The sequence below is a fragment of the Perognathus longimembris genome, chromosome 20, assembly GCF_023159225.1.
Source record: "Perognathus longimembris pacificus isolate PPM17 chromosome 20, ASM2315922v1, whole genome shotgun sequence".
NCBI lineage: Eukaryota > Metazoa > Chordata > Mammalia > Rodentia > Heteromyidae > Perognathus > Perognathus longimembris.
In genome coordinates this window covers 29,090,973-29,106,762 of record NC_063180.1, presented here as the reverse complement: position 1 = coordinate 29,106,762, position 15,790 = coordinate 29,090,973, and the positions used below count along the sequence as shown (strand labels likewise).

The 15,790-nt window shown below is 56.2% G+C and overlaps 1 protein-coding gene across 2 annotated transcripts in view; it reads left to right on the top strand.

Moving 5' to 3' along the window:
• Window positions 1-15,790, top strand: part of Il16 (interleukin 16) — a 35,036-nt gene that overhangs the window by 14,293 nt on the left and 4,953 nt on the right. The window contains exons 3-14 of one of the 2 annotated variants that reach the window (XM_048368883.1): window positions 1,783-1,891; window positions 2,962-3,104; window positions 3,409-3,516; window positions 4,745-4,859; window positions 7,137-7,210; window positions 7,855-8,062; window positions 8,623-8,740; window positions 9,311-9,443; window positions 10,118-10,205; window positions 10,431-10,852; window positions 11,583-11,739; window positions 14,328-15,405. In XM_048368883.1, the coding sequence (XP_048224840.1) occupies window positions 1,783-1,891; window positions 2,962-3,104; window positions 3,409-3,516; window positions 4,745-4,859; window positions 7,137-7,210; window positions 7,855-8,062; window positions 8,623-8,740; window positions 9,311-9,443; window positions 10,118-10,205; window positions 10,431-10,852; window positions 11,583-11,739; window positions 14,328-15,405 (2,753 nt within the window). Of the gene's footprint in view, window positions 1-1,782; window positions 1,892-2,961; window positions 3,105-3,408; window positions 3,517-4,744; window positions 4,860-7,136; window positions 7,211-7,854; window positions 8,063-8,622; window positions 8,741-9,310; window positions 9,444-10,117; window positions 10,206-10,430; window positions 10,853-11,320; window positions 11,471-11,582; window positions 11,740-14,327; window positions 15,406-15,790 lie in introns of those variants that run through there. The other variant, XM_048368884.1, reaches the window with a different exon arrangement.

Sequence of the window (15,790 nt, the reverse complement as noted above, 5' to 3'; positions counted from 1 at the left end):
GAGTGGGGACCCCGCCAGTTAGAAGGAGAGTCCCAGCTAGGTAGGTGGGGCATGTTCTATCCTCTGCTGGACGCTGCCCATCAGCCCTCACATCCCGTCCTCCACTGGACGCTGCCCCAACAGTTCCCAGCCAGCTTCACCCCTGCTCTGCCCTGGATGAGGTGGCACAGGGAGGGTTGGCTTCCTGGCTCCCTGACATGCTCCTGGATCTGCTATCCCCTCTTCCTGTGCATCTTCACTTCCTTATGTGACAGCCTGGGGACACCTGGCAATGTCCACTTACCACCCTCCCTAGCAAAGAGTCACCCCGCCCCCCGTTCCAGCCTGAGCTGGGCACTCTGCCCCTCTCCAGCCAGGGTGGGCACCCCGCCTCCCTCCAGCCAGAGCTGAGCACCCTGCCCCCCCCAGCCAGGGGTGGGCACCCCACTCCCCTCCAGCCAGCAGGGCAATTTGCTCCCAACAGCACAGACCTGGAGTGAAGGGGCACCAGCCCTTCTGAGGCCATCTTTGTCTGCGTCTGCACTTGTGCCTCAGTTTCTCTGTGGCTGAATGTCGTCAGACCGTGCTTACTCACCCTGGCACATCGCCTGGGTGCCCTGCAAATTGTAGTGGGGAGGGATTTGCATAAATGGGTAGGAGGGGCCACCAGTATTGACCTGGGTTTGCATGAGCTCGGCTTTGGCGGGGGTCTGGAGTCCCCGGACCCCGGCCTGGGGAGGGGCAGCAGCAGAGCAGGGGATGTGGGGTCCTTTACTCCAGAGCTGCCCTCATGAAGGACCTGGGCTGTGCTGACCCATGTGGCGAATGCTGCCTCTCTTTACACTCACAACATGGCTCAGGCAACGTCACTACGCGTGGAGGCGACTCGGGGTGATGAGGAGGCGCCTCGGGGTGATGAGTTCGGTCAGCCATCCGCATCTCTGCATGTGCTGTGTGTGGCGTGCGGTCCAGGCGCCACTCAGCTGCGTTCTTTCGTCTCACTGCCAATGGGCAGCTTGGCCTGTGGCTTTGCGGCCCGGGTTTCCCTAGCAAGTGGGAAATCGAATCCCTTGGCCACGGGCCACTTCCTGCCACAGAAGAGCAGCTGTGGGTCCTGACCACAGCCGGAGGGGTGGGGGATCTAGGACTCCCACGGAGCTACCATGTCCCTGCCTGTGTGCGGGAGGATGGGAGGGAGGCAGGCGAGGCCCAAGCAGGAAGCAAGGTGGGGCCCCAGGCATGCTAGGGTCCAGGGACCCCGAAGAGCATGTGTGTGACTTCCAGTCATTGCCACAGGCATTTGGGGCTCCTGCCCCCAGAGCTGCTGTTAGCCCCTAGGTATGTTGAATCCGTTCTGGCAAGAGAGTGTGGTGAGAAGGAGGGGAATAAAGGGGTGTGGGGAGAAGGTAAAGCATCTACCTTTCCATCTGCTCTCGAAGCTGCCCTTCTGATGGCACAGCCCAGTCCGGCTTCTCCCTTGATCACGTGGCCACTGGCCACCACCTCAAACCTCTGCATGGCTGCCTCGCCCACCCGAAATCCCATCCCCACTCTTCATGCAGCCAAACCTTACTCCTCCGGGTTCAAGGCTCAGCGCGCCAGTCAGATTTCCCCACCTGGCAGGTACCAGAGATAATCAACTCAAAGGAGCAAAGGCTTAGTTTGGTTAACACAACAGGGATTGACTATGGACAGATTTTGGGAAACCCCGAAATCAGCTCGTTCTTTCCATTATACGTAAGCCCAGCATGCACCTCCATTGTCCGGGGTTGCTGAGTAACTAAGATGAGCATTCCCTTGCAGGAATCTTCTACAGCCTCCTCCAGAGAAAAGCCTGGGAAAGCTGAGGCACAGAGCAGTCGCTTCCTGTTCCCTAAAGTCTGCCACCAGAGGACACGTAGCAACTCCACTAGTAAGTGTGGCCTCAGTGGCTTCGGAATGTCCCCAGGGCTGGGGCCAGGGCCATGCTGCCTTTGAACATGAGGAGAAATTCCTTCTGGTCCACCTGTACTACACCAAGATGGCGTGGCTGGCCTTTCCCAGAGCATTCTTCAAGGCCTGCCACACCCCCCTCCACCCCCAGCCGGCTGGCCTCTCCAGGGTCACCTCTGTAGCTGGGCTCCACTTGCCTTCCTACATTTCTTCCTCTCTTGGGTAGGGGTGCTAGGAAACCCCTGTCTTTCTGCGGGCTTGAACATGGCGCCCTCCAGTGGAAAAGGCTGCAAGTACAGATGATGCAGCTTTGAAGCCCGAGCAATGCTAGGAAAAGCAGGCTGTCAAAGTCCCATTGTCTTATTTCTGTGCCAGAAAGACAATGCATAGTGAATATAATGTTACAATTAGTCTCCCTTGTTTTAATTTAAGTTGTCCATGTGGCTAGCACTGTACTTTAGTGGGGAAGTGCTGACGGAATCAGGGCATCTCTGAAGGTTTCTCCAGCTGTGTGGATGGTTGGAAGACAGGAAGGCAGAGGAAGCTGTATAAATTGTGTTTACTGAGCTCACTGGAGGGTGGAGGGCTTTCCCTCTGGGTGTGGGCGGCTGGGAGGCATCTGCCTGGCCTCCCCCACGAGGCCCTGGCTGGGTTCTGTCTGCCTTGGGACTCCGCTGCTTCCCTCCCCTTGCTCCTTGGTTGGGACTGGAAATGCATTGGCAGGTGGGATGGGGTTTGAGGTAGTGTGTGGTTTCCTGAGGGCCTTGCACTTGGCTTGGCACATAGGAGATGCTATCTCTGGACGCTTGCTGAGTTCCAGCCTGTGGAAAGGCCTGGTCGGCACCCAGCAGTTCAGGGCTCCTGTGAGGAGAGGAGGGACGCTCTGCCCACATCTGCAACAGTGCCTCCCCCATGCACCAGCCTTGGGCACCACGTGGCCCCTGGCTGACGAGGGATTGGCAGAAGGCAGAGGCTGGTGCTGTTCCTCCTCCAGCTCTGCATTTGGAGACTGCAGATGCTTTTTTCTTGGATCTCTCCCTCTCGATGCAGGTGTTAATCCATACTGCTCAGGAGAGGTTGATTTCCCAGTGACCAAGAAATCTGTGGACACCACAGACCGGCAGCCTTATTCTCTCTGTAGCAACAGGAAGTCGCTCTCTCAACAGCTGGACTGTCCAGCAGCACAGACTGCGGTGAGGATGGAGGACGGGAAGACGGGAAGCTGGGATGGTTGGAAGGGCTGAACAATCCTTCCTGCATGTTTTCATGTCCACAAACTACAGCAGTGTTTGATTAGTAGGCAAAATAAAAAGTAGATGTAAAAATCCCGGTAGGAATAGCTCACTGTCTGCTGAGCGCCCCCTTGTGCCCGGCATGGGCAGCTACAGGGCCTCCTCTCTTGCCAGGACCTGAGGATGTAGGCCTGGCAATGAGGAAGTAGATTCCACAAAGCAAGTAGCCCTCCAAGCACATTAAAACCCTGGCTCCTCCTTACAGGGAGCTTCCAGACCCACTCGATCACTGAGCACAGTGCAGCTGGGGCAGCCATGGGGTCCACAGGCCTCCGTCATCTCCAATATCGTGCTCATGAAGGGCCAGGCCAAGGTAAGCCAGGATCATCGCCGTTTTGTGCTTCCCAGCAGAGCTGCTGCCATAGCTCTCAGAGTGCTCTCCCTCATTCCTTCCTGGAAGCGGATTTCCCAGGACCTGCGCTTACCTGACCCCTAAACCCAGGAATGTAGGGGAAGACATCTTACCTTGTGTTTCTTCTAGTTTGGGAAATGAAAGCTGGACTCATGGATGTTTGGCCTCTGTGCTCCCTGCTCCATTTGGGTGACTCCATGGTGTGTGAGTTCGGCCATCAGCCGCAGCTTCCCCCGGCTGTGTCCCCTGGGACATAGGGGGCCGTGTTTGCAGCCCAGGGCTGGAATGGAAGGCTGCCTCTGATAGTCTAGTGCAAGGTTGCTATGAGGACTGATTGCTGCAGTGGTCCTCAAGGAGGGACCTGTGCATCCTGAGTCCTTGTCCTATTTCTGATCCCCATTCTGTGGGCTCCCTGGTACAGCTGTAGGGCAAGCCTAGCCACTCTCCCCTCTCCCGCTGTCACTCATTTCCCCTGTTACTGGAAATTTCCACTCCCAAATTCCTCCCACCTGTGCTGCAGTGGGTGTGGTATCCAAGCCTGAGCCCCCACAACCCCAGGCCCCTGTGTGTAGCCTGGCCCGGGAGGATGGCGCCTGGAGCAGAGGGATGGCATGTGTCTGGGGCCTGGAGGAGAGGCAGGTGGGACCCAGAGCAGAAGCAGGAAGGGGCTCGGGGAAGGAGGAGGAACGGTTGCTGTTCTGTCATCAGCTGCCGCTGTTACTGCCACTGAGTTCATGATGCTGTCGCTAGGTGTGGGTGAGGCGACACCACACCAGGAGCATTTCACAGGGGGAGCTGGGACTCAAAGCGGCTTGATCAGAGTTACTAACTGGAGAGAGAGCCAGGACAAGGTCTCCATCCACCTTTGTCTGTGCATGTGGAGGCGCCACTCCTGGAGAATTTCAGATGTAATGCAGCCCAGGCTGCGGTACGATGTATCAACCCAGGCTGCAGTAAAATGCAGCACCTGGGCTGCGGTACCATGCATCAACCCAGGCTGTGGTATGATGCAGCACCCAGGCTACACGCTACTGCTACTGCTCCTCCCATTCCTTTGTGAGGCCTGGTGTGGCCTTGTCCCTCAGGGCACCCTGTCCTCTCCTGTATTCCGGGCTAGAGCAAGAGCTCAGGAAATACTCCTCAGGATTGGCATGGTGTACTCTCATCCCAGCCTCTCTTCTTCCCCTAGGGCCTGGGCTTCAGCATTGTTGGGGGAGAGGACAGCATTTATGGCCCCATTGGGATTTACGTCAAAACCATCTTTGCAGGGGGAGCTGCGGCAGCTGACGGAAGGCTACAAGAAGGTAGATTCCCCATCTGTTATCGGAGAATAGTTGAGAAATCAAAGGAAGGATCCAGAATTGTTAGGCCATCCACACACCTGAGGTCTGCAGGTGGGTGGAGGGGACCTTCTCCCTTCAGCTCCCCATCATCACTGGGGGCCTTCACCAGCCTGGACAGCCTCTCCTCCCCCCTTTCCTTTCTGGTCCCTCCATTCCATGATCCTTCCACTGCTAGGGTTCCCCGATACCCTCTTTCTTCCCCACCCGCTGGCCTCTTCCACCCACGGCCACAGGAATTAAGGCCAGTGCATCCAGCAGATGAGAGGGGAAGCCATTCTTTGAGATACTGTAGAGGTAAAGGCTCTAGGAATACAGAGAGGAATCAGACATGACCTGCCTGCTGGACCCCCTCCCCTTGTCCTCCTCCCCACCCTTTACCCCAGCTCTTTCCTGTCAGCTCTCGGTATCACCATAGAATGGAAGCCCCAAGTCCTCCTAAGAAACTGAGACACTTGCCTTCTGGTCCTAGGGGGTCAGGGCCGCACCTTCAAGTTGTCCCTGAGGTCACATTAGGTTATTAGGCTATAGGCTTGGTCTAAAGAGGCCTCTGGATTTCAGCTGGGAGATAAAGTTCAAGGGTAGGTAGCTAGAAATTGGAGGGAAGCTGAGGAGGGGCTCGCCCAATGGATGTGCAAAGATGAACACATTTTGCCAAGTGACTCTTAAAAGCAAATGTTTGCCAGCCCCAACACAATGCAGCGATGGTTTCTTAGAATGTGGGCAGCCTCAGGGCAGACTCTGGTCCAGTAGGCGCAACCTGTTTTTACACTGCTCACTTCTAAATGGTTACAAGTGCCAAACTGTTCTCTTTGTGTGTGTGCCTGTGTGTGTGTGTGTGTGTGTGTGTGTGTGTGTGTGTGTGCGTGTGTTGTGGGAAAATGAAATGAAGTGCGACTTTCGGTGTCACAGAAAAGCTTCACTGGACACAGCCAGGCTCCTTCGTTTACATATTGTTTGGTGGCTAGGTTTGTGTTTTGACACCAGCACTGGGGCATGGTAACAGATGGCATGGCTCTATGAGAATCCAGGTATTTGTGACTGGCTCTTTACAGAAAGCTCATCAGCTTGCATGTGCCCACAGCTGCACTGTGTAGGCTGTGAGCCCTTTGGAGGTTTGGTGCTGGTTCAGAATGGAGCCACATCTTGGGATGCAAGACTGGAAATGGAGGATGGGAGGACTGGCATACCAGGGCTGCCCGCCCTCCTAGGAGCTGCTCTCTGAGGCTGCCAGGATGGTCAGCACAAGTGACAGAGCCCCGAGCAGTTACAACAGGAAGGCCAGGGGAAAGCTGGAGATTTGTGGTCTTTGTCTCTTAGGGAAAGACAAAGCATTGCCTAGAGGAAGAGGTGGAGGCAGGGAAGAGAAGAGGCTGGGAGAGAAGACTGCTGAGGGGAGGCCACGGTCCAGGCTGACACCAGGGGGCGCTGTCCACCAGGCAGTGATGGCGGCATGTAGACTCCAGGGCCTTCAACACTGGGGAAATAATGGAGGAGAGGAGGTGTAGGGGAAGGGAGGGAGGTACAGGGGAGGGGAGGGAGGTGCCATCCAGAGTAAGGGGTCATCCACAGGCAGGCAGAAAGTGGGAGCCAAGGAGGGAAGGGAAGAGCAACGGGACTGGAACCTCCACTGTTGGTTTAACGACCCTTTGTGCAGGCAGGAAGGCCTAGCATTGTGTTTTATGTTCTTGCCTGGATGCAGGTATGCCCAAGCAAAGCCTTATTGTTTCTTCTTATTGTCTCTTCAGTTAATAGCAGCCATAAAAGCTGAATTTCAGCCTGCCAAGGAGATGCTGTGCTAGTAGAAATTCTGGTTTCAACCCTCAAGCGGTCTTTGGAAAGTAGATTAGGGATGCATGGCAGGGGCAAGAATCTGTTGTTCTAGATCAAAACTACGGATAATTTATTTTGATTCCTCTTCCAAAAAGTGATTATATAGGATGTTTTTGGCAAAACCCAGGCCAAGCAATTTTTACCGGATTTGGTTGAATTAAGGACAAAGTGGAAGAGCCCAGAGCTGGACCTCGGAGTCCACAGGGGTAGATGCTTTCCTAACCTAAAGAAAAAAAAAATCCTTCCTTGGTGTGATTGGGAAAGGACACCCTAACTGCTCTCAGTTGGGCCTTTTCTCATCGCATGCGTAGTTATATAAAGCCGGGCGTGTGTGGATTGAAGCTGCAGCTGGAGTCTGGTACGGGAGATGCTATTCTTAGCTACTATTTTTCACTCTCTCAACAACAGGTGATGAGATTCTGGAACTCAATGGTGAGTCAATGGCTGGACTAACACATCAGGATGCTTTGCAGAAGTTCAAGGTGATTATTTCTTATCTGCACATGGCCACACTCTGGGGACTGCCAGCCATGACACCAAACTCTTAGCACTGCCCCTTTATGAAAACTCCTTTGCATGGAGCACCTAGTTAGTTCAGTTTAGGACTCTCTGGAGTATAAGTTTATAGATAATATAGATTGTATAGTATACACTGTGTGTAATATGCATGCATGTATTGCAAGTCTATATTGCATGTAATGTGTAGTATGCACACACAAGAATAACATGTAGCATGCACACATATATGTATCGTGTGGCATATGCTGGGTGTAATATGTAACGCACACCTATATGTTGCATGGTATATACTCTATGAAATATGTAGTGTGTATGCATGTGTGCACAACATACTGTATGTAATATGTAGCATATGTATTGAATAACATACACCATGTGCAATGTGTGGTATATGTACCTGTGTGTATTGCATAGTGTATGCCACATATAACATGTGGTATGTGTGTCTGTGTGTCCTACATCATGCATTGCATGTGTGAAGTGCACACATGTAGGCATTGTACATGTGCACACCACTGTGTGATGGTTTTTTATTGCTGTTGCCTCCGCGGCTGTTTTTCTTCCTCCGCTGTTGCTGCCGGGTGTCAACCCTTCTCTTTCCTTCCAGCAAGCCAAGAAGGGGCTGCTCACCCTCACTGTGAGGACCCGCCTGACCACACCCCCTTCCCTGGGCAGACACCTGTCGCCCCCTCTCTGCCGCTCCCTCAGCTCCAGCACCTGTGTGGCCAGCGACAGCCCCCCCTTCACCCTGGAGAGCCCCACCAGCCCTGCCAGGCCCAGCTACAGAATCATGGTGGAGGTTTCACTGAAGAAAGGTTAGGGTGCCACCTGCCAGAGAGGGCCACCGGCCTCGCCCAGCCTCCTCTACCTTCCTTCTTAATGTCCTCCACTCCTTCCAGCATCCCCCACTCCCTCCAGCCTCCTCCATCTTCCTCCTCAGCATCCCCCCTCAACTCCCAACCCCCCCACCACTCTCTAGCCTCCTCCAGCCTCCTCTACCCCCTCCAGCCTCCTGTACCCCACTTCCAGCCTCCCCCAGCCTCCTCCACTTTCCTTCTCAGTGTCCTTCCTTCCTGCCACCACCCTCCTCCCTCTTCCACTCCCTCCACCTTCCTCTTACCCCCTCCTTCCTCCTCTAGCCTCTTCCCCATCCTTCATGCTACTCCAGCCTCCTCCACCTTCTGATTTCCTCCTCCAAGCCCCTCCAGCCTCCACCCCCCCCCTTCCAGTCTCCTCCAGCCTCGGGATGATCAACTGGGTCACTGTGTAGCCCGTGGATGGGGGATAAGTGGGGTCACTGTGTAGCCCATGAGACTCTGGGGTGCCTCACAGGGCAGTACACACCTGGAAAGCCCCCCCCCATTCTGCCTTCCAGAGGCCGGTGTGGGCCTGGGTATCGGCCTGTGCAGTGTCCCCTACTTCCAGTGCATCTCTGGCATCTTCATCCACACGCTCTCTCCGGGATCCGTGGCTCACCTGGATGGACGGCTGCGGTACGTCCGTGTCTGTTTCCAGTAGACCCGAGACTACACTCGAGGCACACCCTCATGTGTGTTTTCAGTAGCCCCGTGATTGGCACAGGGTGAAGCAATGCCTCTAGGGCACCTATCCAAAGCCCAGCAGTTGCTCATGGCTCCTGTCCTGCCTTAAGCAGAGAGGAGTTCCACCACTGGTTCTTGCAGGGACCACGGCTGCTCTCCCTGGGCTGCTTCTTCACCCTGTGGTACCCCCTCTGCTCTGACTTTCCTCCTGTGTACAGGAGTGCTGAGGGCCAAAGGCGGGGTGGGCTGGGTAAATCATGGGCTAACTGGCTAAGTGGCAGTCTCACCTGGACCAGGTGTCCTTAGAGGTTAAGGAATGGAGGAGGCAGTTTGCTTGCTCTCGTGGGCCAGCGTGCGTGTGAAGTTTGGCTGCTCGGGGAGGCGGCCAGGGGAATGTTGAGTTGTGTGGGTGATGGGGGTGTCTGTTGCTGTTGAGAGATTTTAGGAGTGGACTGGGGGGAGGTGGCCCTGCACGTCCAGCTCCATCAGCTCTCTGACCACTTCCTGTGGCTGTGACCACAGGTGCGGAGATGAGATTGTTGAGATCAACGACGCCCCGGTGCACTGCATGTCCCTCAACGAAGTCTACGCGGTCCTGAGCCACTGTAGCCCCGGCCTGGTACCCATCATCGTCAGCCGGCACCCCGACCCTCAGGTGACGGGCCTTCGCCAGGTGCTCTCCCCTTTGTGCTAGGGACACAACATGGGTGGAAGTCGCGGTGCTGCTGCTGAGAGACTTTCCACAGCCTAGAGGAACACTCCACTTGTCTTTTGTTTCCTGTACCATTGGCTTCAAGTGCATTATTTTGTAAACTATCCTCTGGGAAGTGGATTTTAAGGATATACTACCCAACAGTGGGAAAGCAGACTTGAACACAAGTCTGTTTGGCTCCTAGCTATAACTGATGAGATGAGGGACTTGTGAGCCACATCCCAGACAATAGAATGGCGATGACGATGATAATGATGATGATGTCATGGCAGATGATGTCATGACAGGTGACCACAGTAATAATGATGTCATGGCAGATTGCAGAGGTAAAGTGTGAGGTGGTGAGGGTGCCTAAAGTCTTGCAGAGAGCAGTCAGGAGGTGGCGAGCAGAGAAGGGGACTTGGGGACCTCTCTATTAATAGACAGACATTCAAGGTTATTTGGAGATCCTGAGAGTCATCGATGCCCAAATCATCTCTGGAAGTCACGTTGTCACTGTTTGCAGTGCATTGCAGGGAGGGAGGAGGGCAGAATCCAGGCGCAGGGCTGGTGCTGCCCCTGGGCCCCATGCAGGGGTTTCCACCCTTTGTCTAAGAGGGCAACCGGACATTTTCTAGGTTGCTGAGCAGCAACTCAAAGAAGCTGTGGCTCAGGCTGTGGAGAGCCTGAGGTTCGGGAAGGAGAGGCAGCAGTGGGGTCCGGAAGGTAAGGACGTGGGGACGTGGACGTGCATGCCTCCCCACCTGGCAGCCCAGGCTTCAGCTGCCAGCACAGAGCGCAGGGTGTATGGTGGGGCAAGCCCATGTGCACTCAGGTGGGCCCACTGGGTTCCCGCTCCACGTGCAGCTCTGTGGGACCTGACCCCAGGCAACGTGAGCCATCAGGCCAGAGCTCCTCCCTCCCCATCCTGCCCCTTTGTGTCCTGTGCAGGAGGGAAGAGGCTGGAGAGCAGCTGGCACGGGCGGCCCACGGTGGAGAAGGGGCGGGAGAAGACCGCGGCGGCCGCGCAGCGCAGGGCGCAGGCCATGGTCCGCTCCAGCAGTGACTGCAGCTGTGTGTCTGGGTCCCCGGGGGGCAGCCCCTGCAGTGGGGGCTCAGAGCCCCTGTCCTTGGGTCGGGGACAGAGGCTGGGACCACCCCAGGACAGCCCACCACTCCCTGGCAGCCTGGATGCCCACCCGCCACGGAGACTGAAGAAATCTTTTGAGATTTTGGTGAGAAAGCCAACGGCCTCCAAGCCCAAGCCTCCCCCTAGAAAATACTTCAAGAGCGACACTGCACCTCAGCGGAGTCTGAAAGAGAGAGAGAGCTCGCCACGTGCTTCCCACCACACCCTGCCCGCCCGCGACCAGGTAAGAGGCTGTGCTACCTGTGCCCAGGTGCAGGGCTGTACCCGTGGGTGGCCTGGCGTCCTGCACAGTGCACAGGCGCTCTTGAACACCAGCCCTGGTGTGTCACGGCAGACCTGCAGTCAGCCCTGGCTCTGACAGAAAAGCCGGTCCACAGGACCCGCACGGAGACTCGCAGTGGAACGGCTGGATCAGAGGCTTCCAGCTCTCCATCGTCAACATACTGACAAGACCCTGACGCCACACTTACATACTAATGACACACGGACACATGGCACCTCGACACGGGATTTCTTCATGTGGACCATTCCCACATGCACTGATGGCCATGGACAGCAGGGGACAGAGATCTTCCACTCACATCCTCTGGGAGAGCTGCTGCAGGGATCTTGACATCCAATAGCAAGCAGGGGCAGGGAATGAGTTGCCCTCTTCTGTCAGTGGGCAGACCCACGGGTGTGGTTTGAGAAACCGGTCTTTGCCGCGTTTCCTCATCTGTTACTTGGCTGTGTGGCGGGGGTCAGGTGTAAGTCCTTGAGCACCCACAGGACCAGGCCTGGAAGGCCTCTGAGAGGCCGGCTGTACCACAAGCACAGAGGCTGGAGGGACGCTCCTTTCAAGGTGCGACGACACTGCAGTCACCTGCAGCTCAGTGTCCGTCCTCCCGTCCAAGCAAAAGCCCCTCACCTTCCCACCCGCACAGCCGCCTTGACACTTCCTGTTTACACCACAGGAAGCCGGAGAGCTGCTGCCACCACTGCCTCCGACACCACAGCAGGAAGACACAGCGGGGAGAGGCCCCGGTGCTGCTGCCTGCAGCCCAGGACCCAAGCCTGACCAGCAGACTGCGTCCCACACTGAGGGCGAGCCAGGGAGAAGGGCCAGCCCAGGTAAGTGTCCACAGTCACTTCCCAGGAGGAAGGGCCTTGCGGATGAGGGTCCACTGACAAAGTAGGAGAGGGAGTTCGGGCTGAAGCTCAGCCTGCTGCGGTGGCCTGGCCAACCGCTGGGGCTAATGGACAGTGGAGCCCAGCTTAGGGCAGCAGAGGTACTGTGTGCACAGTGGAGCCCAGCTTAGGGCAGTAGAGGTGCTGTGTGAGTGGGAAGCCTCCCAGGTGGACCAGTGGAGGAAATGCAGCCCTATTGGGATGGCCAGGAGGGAGGCAGCTGGGAAGAGGTCCGGAGGCCCCACAGCCTCCTGGGCTCTAGCGTGGGGCATTTACTATTCCCAGACCTACAATGGCAGTGATAGAGAAGCACGAGTAGCATTTTGTTGGTGGTCACCACTCTATAAGGTGGAAGGTGAGATGTGTCCATGCCATCCACCCAGCAGTACCAAGTGCTGAGTACCTAACGGCATGAAGTGCTGAGTACCCAGCACTGCATGGTGTTCAGTACTCAGTAGCCTGCTTGAAAGAGCACAGGGTTTGGGTTCAGATCATCTTAGCCATCTTCCCCTGTGGCCTGGGAACCTGCCTTACCTTTGTGAGCCTTGATCCCCTCATGAGCTCAGGGGAGAAGATCACCCAGACCCCAGCGTACCATCCAGACTAGCAAGCATGTGTTAAAGGCTGGATTTGTGAGGAGAGAGAGAGAGAGAGGCAACAATGATGAGATGCAGGTCTGGCTGGAGCTCTGGGTCACGGAAGGGCAGTGGCAAGCCGGCCCTGCACCTGGTAACTGTTTGAGCCCCCTTGCAAGAAAGCTCAGGAGATGCTTCTGAGAGGAGGAGCTGGGGATGGGATGTGCTTGCATTCCACCCCTAGCACAGGCGCCCACGGACACGGCTGCCCCCCCTCCAACTCGTTCCCCTAGTCATCCTAATTGAGGAACAGCTGGAGAACATGATGTCCTCCCTCGATTGCACAGGGCTTGCTTAAGCAACTGTTCTCTCTTGATTCTCAGCACAATGGCTCCTTACAGCTCACAGCTTTACAGTGCAGAAGCAGGGGGAGAGGGAACCACTTAAATGCTACATCCAGGGTCCTGGAGCCCTGCAACTCCTTAGAAGGGATGGGGATAGGAGGGTGGGGTTTCATCATGAGGGAGAAGAGGGGCCTGTGCTCCTCACACTGGGGTGCAAGCTGGTGCTCGTGCTCCACAAACCCAAGCAGCTTCCTCGTGGCCACAGAAAGGTGGCCTGCAGCGAACACGGAAGGCCGCATGATGGCCTTGGCTTCTTGGCTGTCGGGGTTCAGAGGCCAACCCCCCTGCCCCTGAGAAGTCAAGGGTAGCATCTCATCTAGATGCCGGCTCTGTGTCTGCTTCTGAGGAAAACCCCATGTGTGGAGGGCTGGATATGGCTGGGCAACTCCGAGGACCTGGCAAGCAGGTGGAGTTCCGGGTGGAGACCCCCTGTTCTCTGTGCCTCCAGGCTCCATCCCAGGCTTGGCAAGTCAGAACTCAAGAATGGAGCCTTCACATTCCAGTGTGTCATCACAAGTCAGGGCACGGGTTTTATTTGTCTACTTGGATCCTTCTGGCTAGCTCTTTAGACTGGGAAAGCACCTGTTTGCTGAGTGAGCTGATCATTATCTTAACATAGGCCTGTCCCCACGTGTGAGCAGCACACTTGAACTTGCCCACCTTGAAGGGCAGGCAGGTGTATGATATGTGAAATGCTAAGCTAGGGCGGGCAGTGTGGAGAGCTAGGTTGGGTGGAGTGTGCCCCATCTGCTTTTTGCTCACTTTTTTTTTTTTTTGTCCTGGGTCTTCAATTCAGGGCCTGGGTATTGTCCCTGAGCTTTTGTGCTCAAGGCTAGCACTCTACCACTTTGAACTCCACTTTTGGTGGTTAATTGGAGGTAAGAGTCTCACAGGCTTTCCTGCCCCAGCTGGCTTTGAACTGTGATCCTCAGATCTCTGCTGCCTGAGTAGCCAGGATTACAGGTGTGAACCACCAGTGCTCAGTTCACTTACCTTCTGAATGGCCTAGCAGTCCATAACAAATATGGCAGCCAATTGGTGGCCCATGGCTGGAAAGCGTAAGAAGGTAAAATAACTGCTTCCGCTTTAGCATCTTTTATGACTTGTCATCTACTTTGAAGAGGGGAATGGGTCATGACGAGTCCCCTCTCAGGTTCTGTCCTCAGAGGGCCTCCTGCTTTACTAAATACTGTAGTCCTCCACTTCAAAATGCTGAGATTGGACAGATATCTGTGGAGCCATTCCAGTGCCATGACACTAGCATGCTAGCAAATAACTCCCCTTGGGTCCTGGATCCTGCCTGTTGGCACTGTGTTTGGGTGGCTGCACCTGAAGCTGCCCACTGCAGTCAGTGTCAGTGCCGGAAGTTGCCCTCTGTGGTCAGGTGACAACGCCCAGAGATGCCCACTGCAGTCAGTGGCAGCTCACCGTGGTGTCTGCGGCCTGCATGCCTCCTCCATTGTCCTTCTTGCCATTTCGCTTTGCAGCTAGAATTTAGGAAGAAAAACCACACACGTGTAATGCACAGCCCTGGCTTTGTCTCTGCTCCTAGTGGCTGGAGCATCCCCGCTAAAACACCGGGCGCTGAGGCGGCAGGCACGGATGGACTACGGCTTTGAGCCCACAGCCGAAGACCCGTGGGTTAGGATTTCAGACTGCATCAAGAACTTATTTAACCCCATCATGAGCGAGAACCATGGCCACATGCCACTACAGCCCGGCGATAGCCTGGGCGAAGAGGAGGGGACGCAGGGCCACCCAGGCGAGACCCCACCCAGGGCAGACACTGCCAATGGTGCACCCAAAGTCCACATGCCAGCCGACAGCAGTAGTGTGAAGAGAGGCCCCCCAGTGGCCCCCAAGCCAGCGTGGTTTCGTCAGAGCCTGAGAGGCCTGCGGAACCGCACCCCCGATCCGAGGAGGCTGTGGGAGGCCCCCCCAGCCAGCCAGCCGGCGCCTGCCTCCAGAGAGGGCCCTCACCCTCCCACCTCCACCTCCTCCATCAAGCAGAGGATCAGCTCCTTTGAAAACCTGGGTTCCTCCCACGTGCCTGACAGAGCTCAGAGGCTGAGCCTTCCGCCCTCCTCCAGGGAGGCCTCTAGCCATTCTGAGAAGCCAGAGGAGGGATGGCCACCTGGGCTTTTGGGGCCAGGAGCCCCGTTCTCTGCCAAGCACAAGCAGCCAGAGGCAGAGCCACTGCCACAGGTCCTCCCTGCAGCCTCGCCATCCGGCGACCCTGGTGTGTCTGCATCCCCGACCCCAGGACGGCCACCTTGCCAAAAAACCATGGACTCCCAACCCCTCCCAAGACTGCCGTCCTCACAGGCAGAGGATGCCCGAGGCCCAGCCCTCAAGATGCCAGGCCAGCGGGCACGCAGCTTCCCCCTCACCAGGACCAAGTCTTGTGAGACCAAGGCAGGGGATGAGAAGTCCAGCAAGCTCTATGCCATCAGCAGCCAGTTGTCCTCGGCTGTCATGAAGTCCTTGCTGTGCCTCGCATCCCCCATCCCTGGCAGCCAGAGCCCCCGCCTCTCCCAGGAAAGGGCTGCCCTCCAGCCTGCCTCCAGCCGAGACACCGCGGCAGATGGGCCTGCCGAAGCCGCTGCCCCGGACACTGGCTTCTCCCTCAAGTGAGGGTCCATGTTCCATGTCTCTTCTCACCGTCTCATCTCTCTTCTTTCTCCCTCTGTTATATTTTAGGATCCCACATGTCACTTTAAGATCTTCTCAGACAGACTAGTTCAAAGGCTGTTCTCTTCTGGTGTGTGTGTGTGTGTGTGTGTGTGTGTGTGTGTGTGTGTGTGTGCATACACATGTGTACTTTGCACCTCTGCCTTCCATAACCAGGAGGCATTTTCCCTCCTAGCCTCTAGAGGGATGGGAGGTGGTGGACAGGGGCGGGCCTCTGGTGAGTGAGGCAGGGAGGTACAGGAGGTTGAGGCCCTTGGGCAAGGCCTCGTCTGACCTCTGGAGGGTCTAGGTTTCCTCGGGAGGGTTTTTCCCCAGCAGGAACCC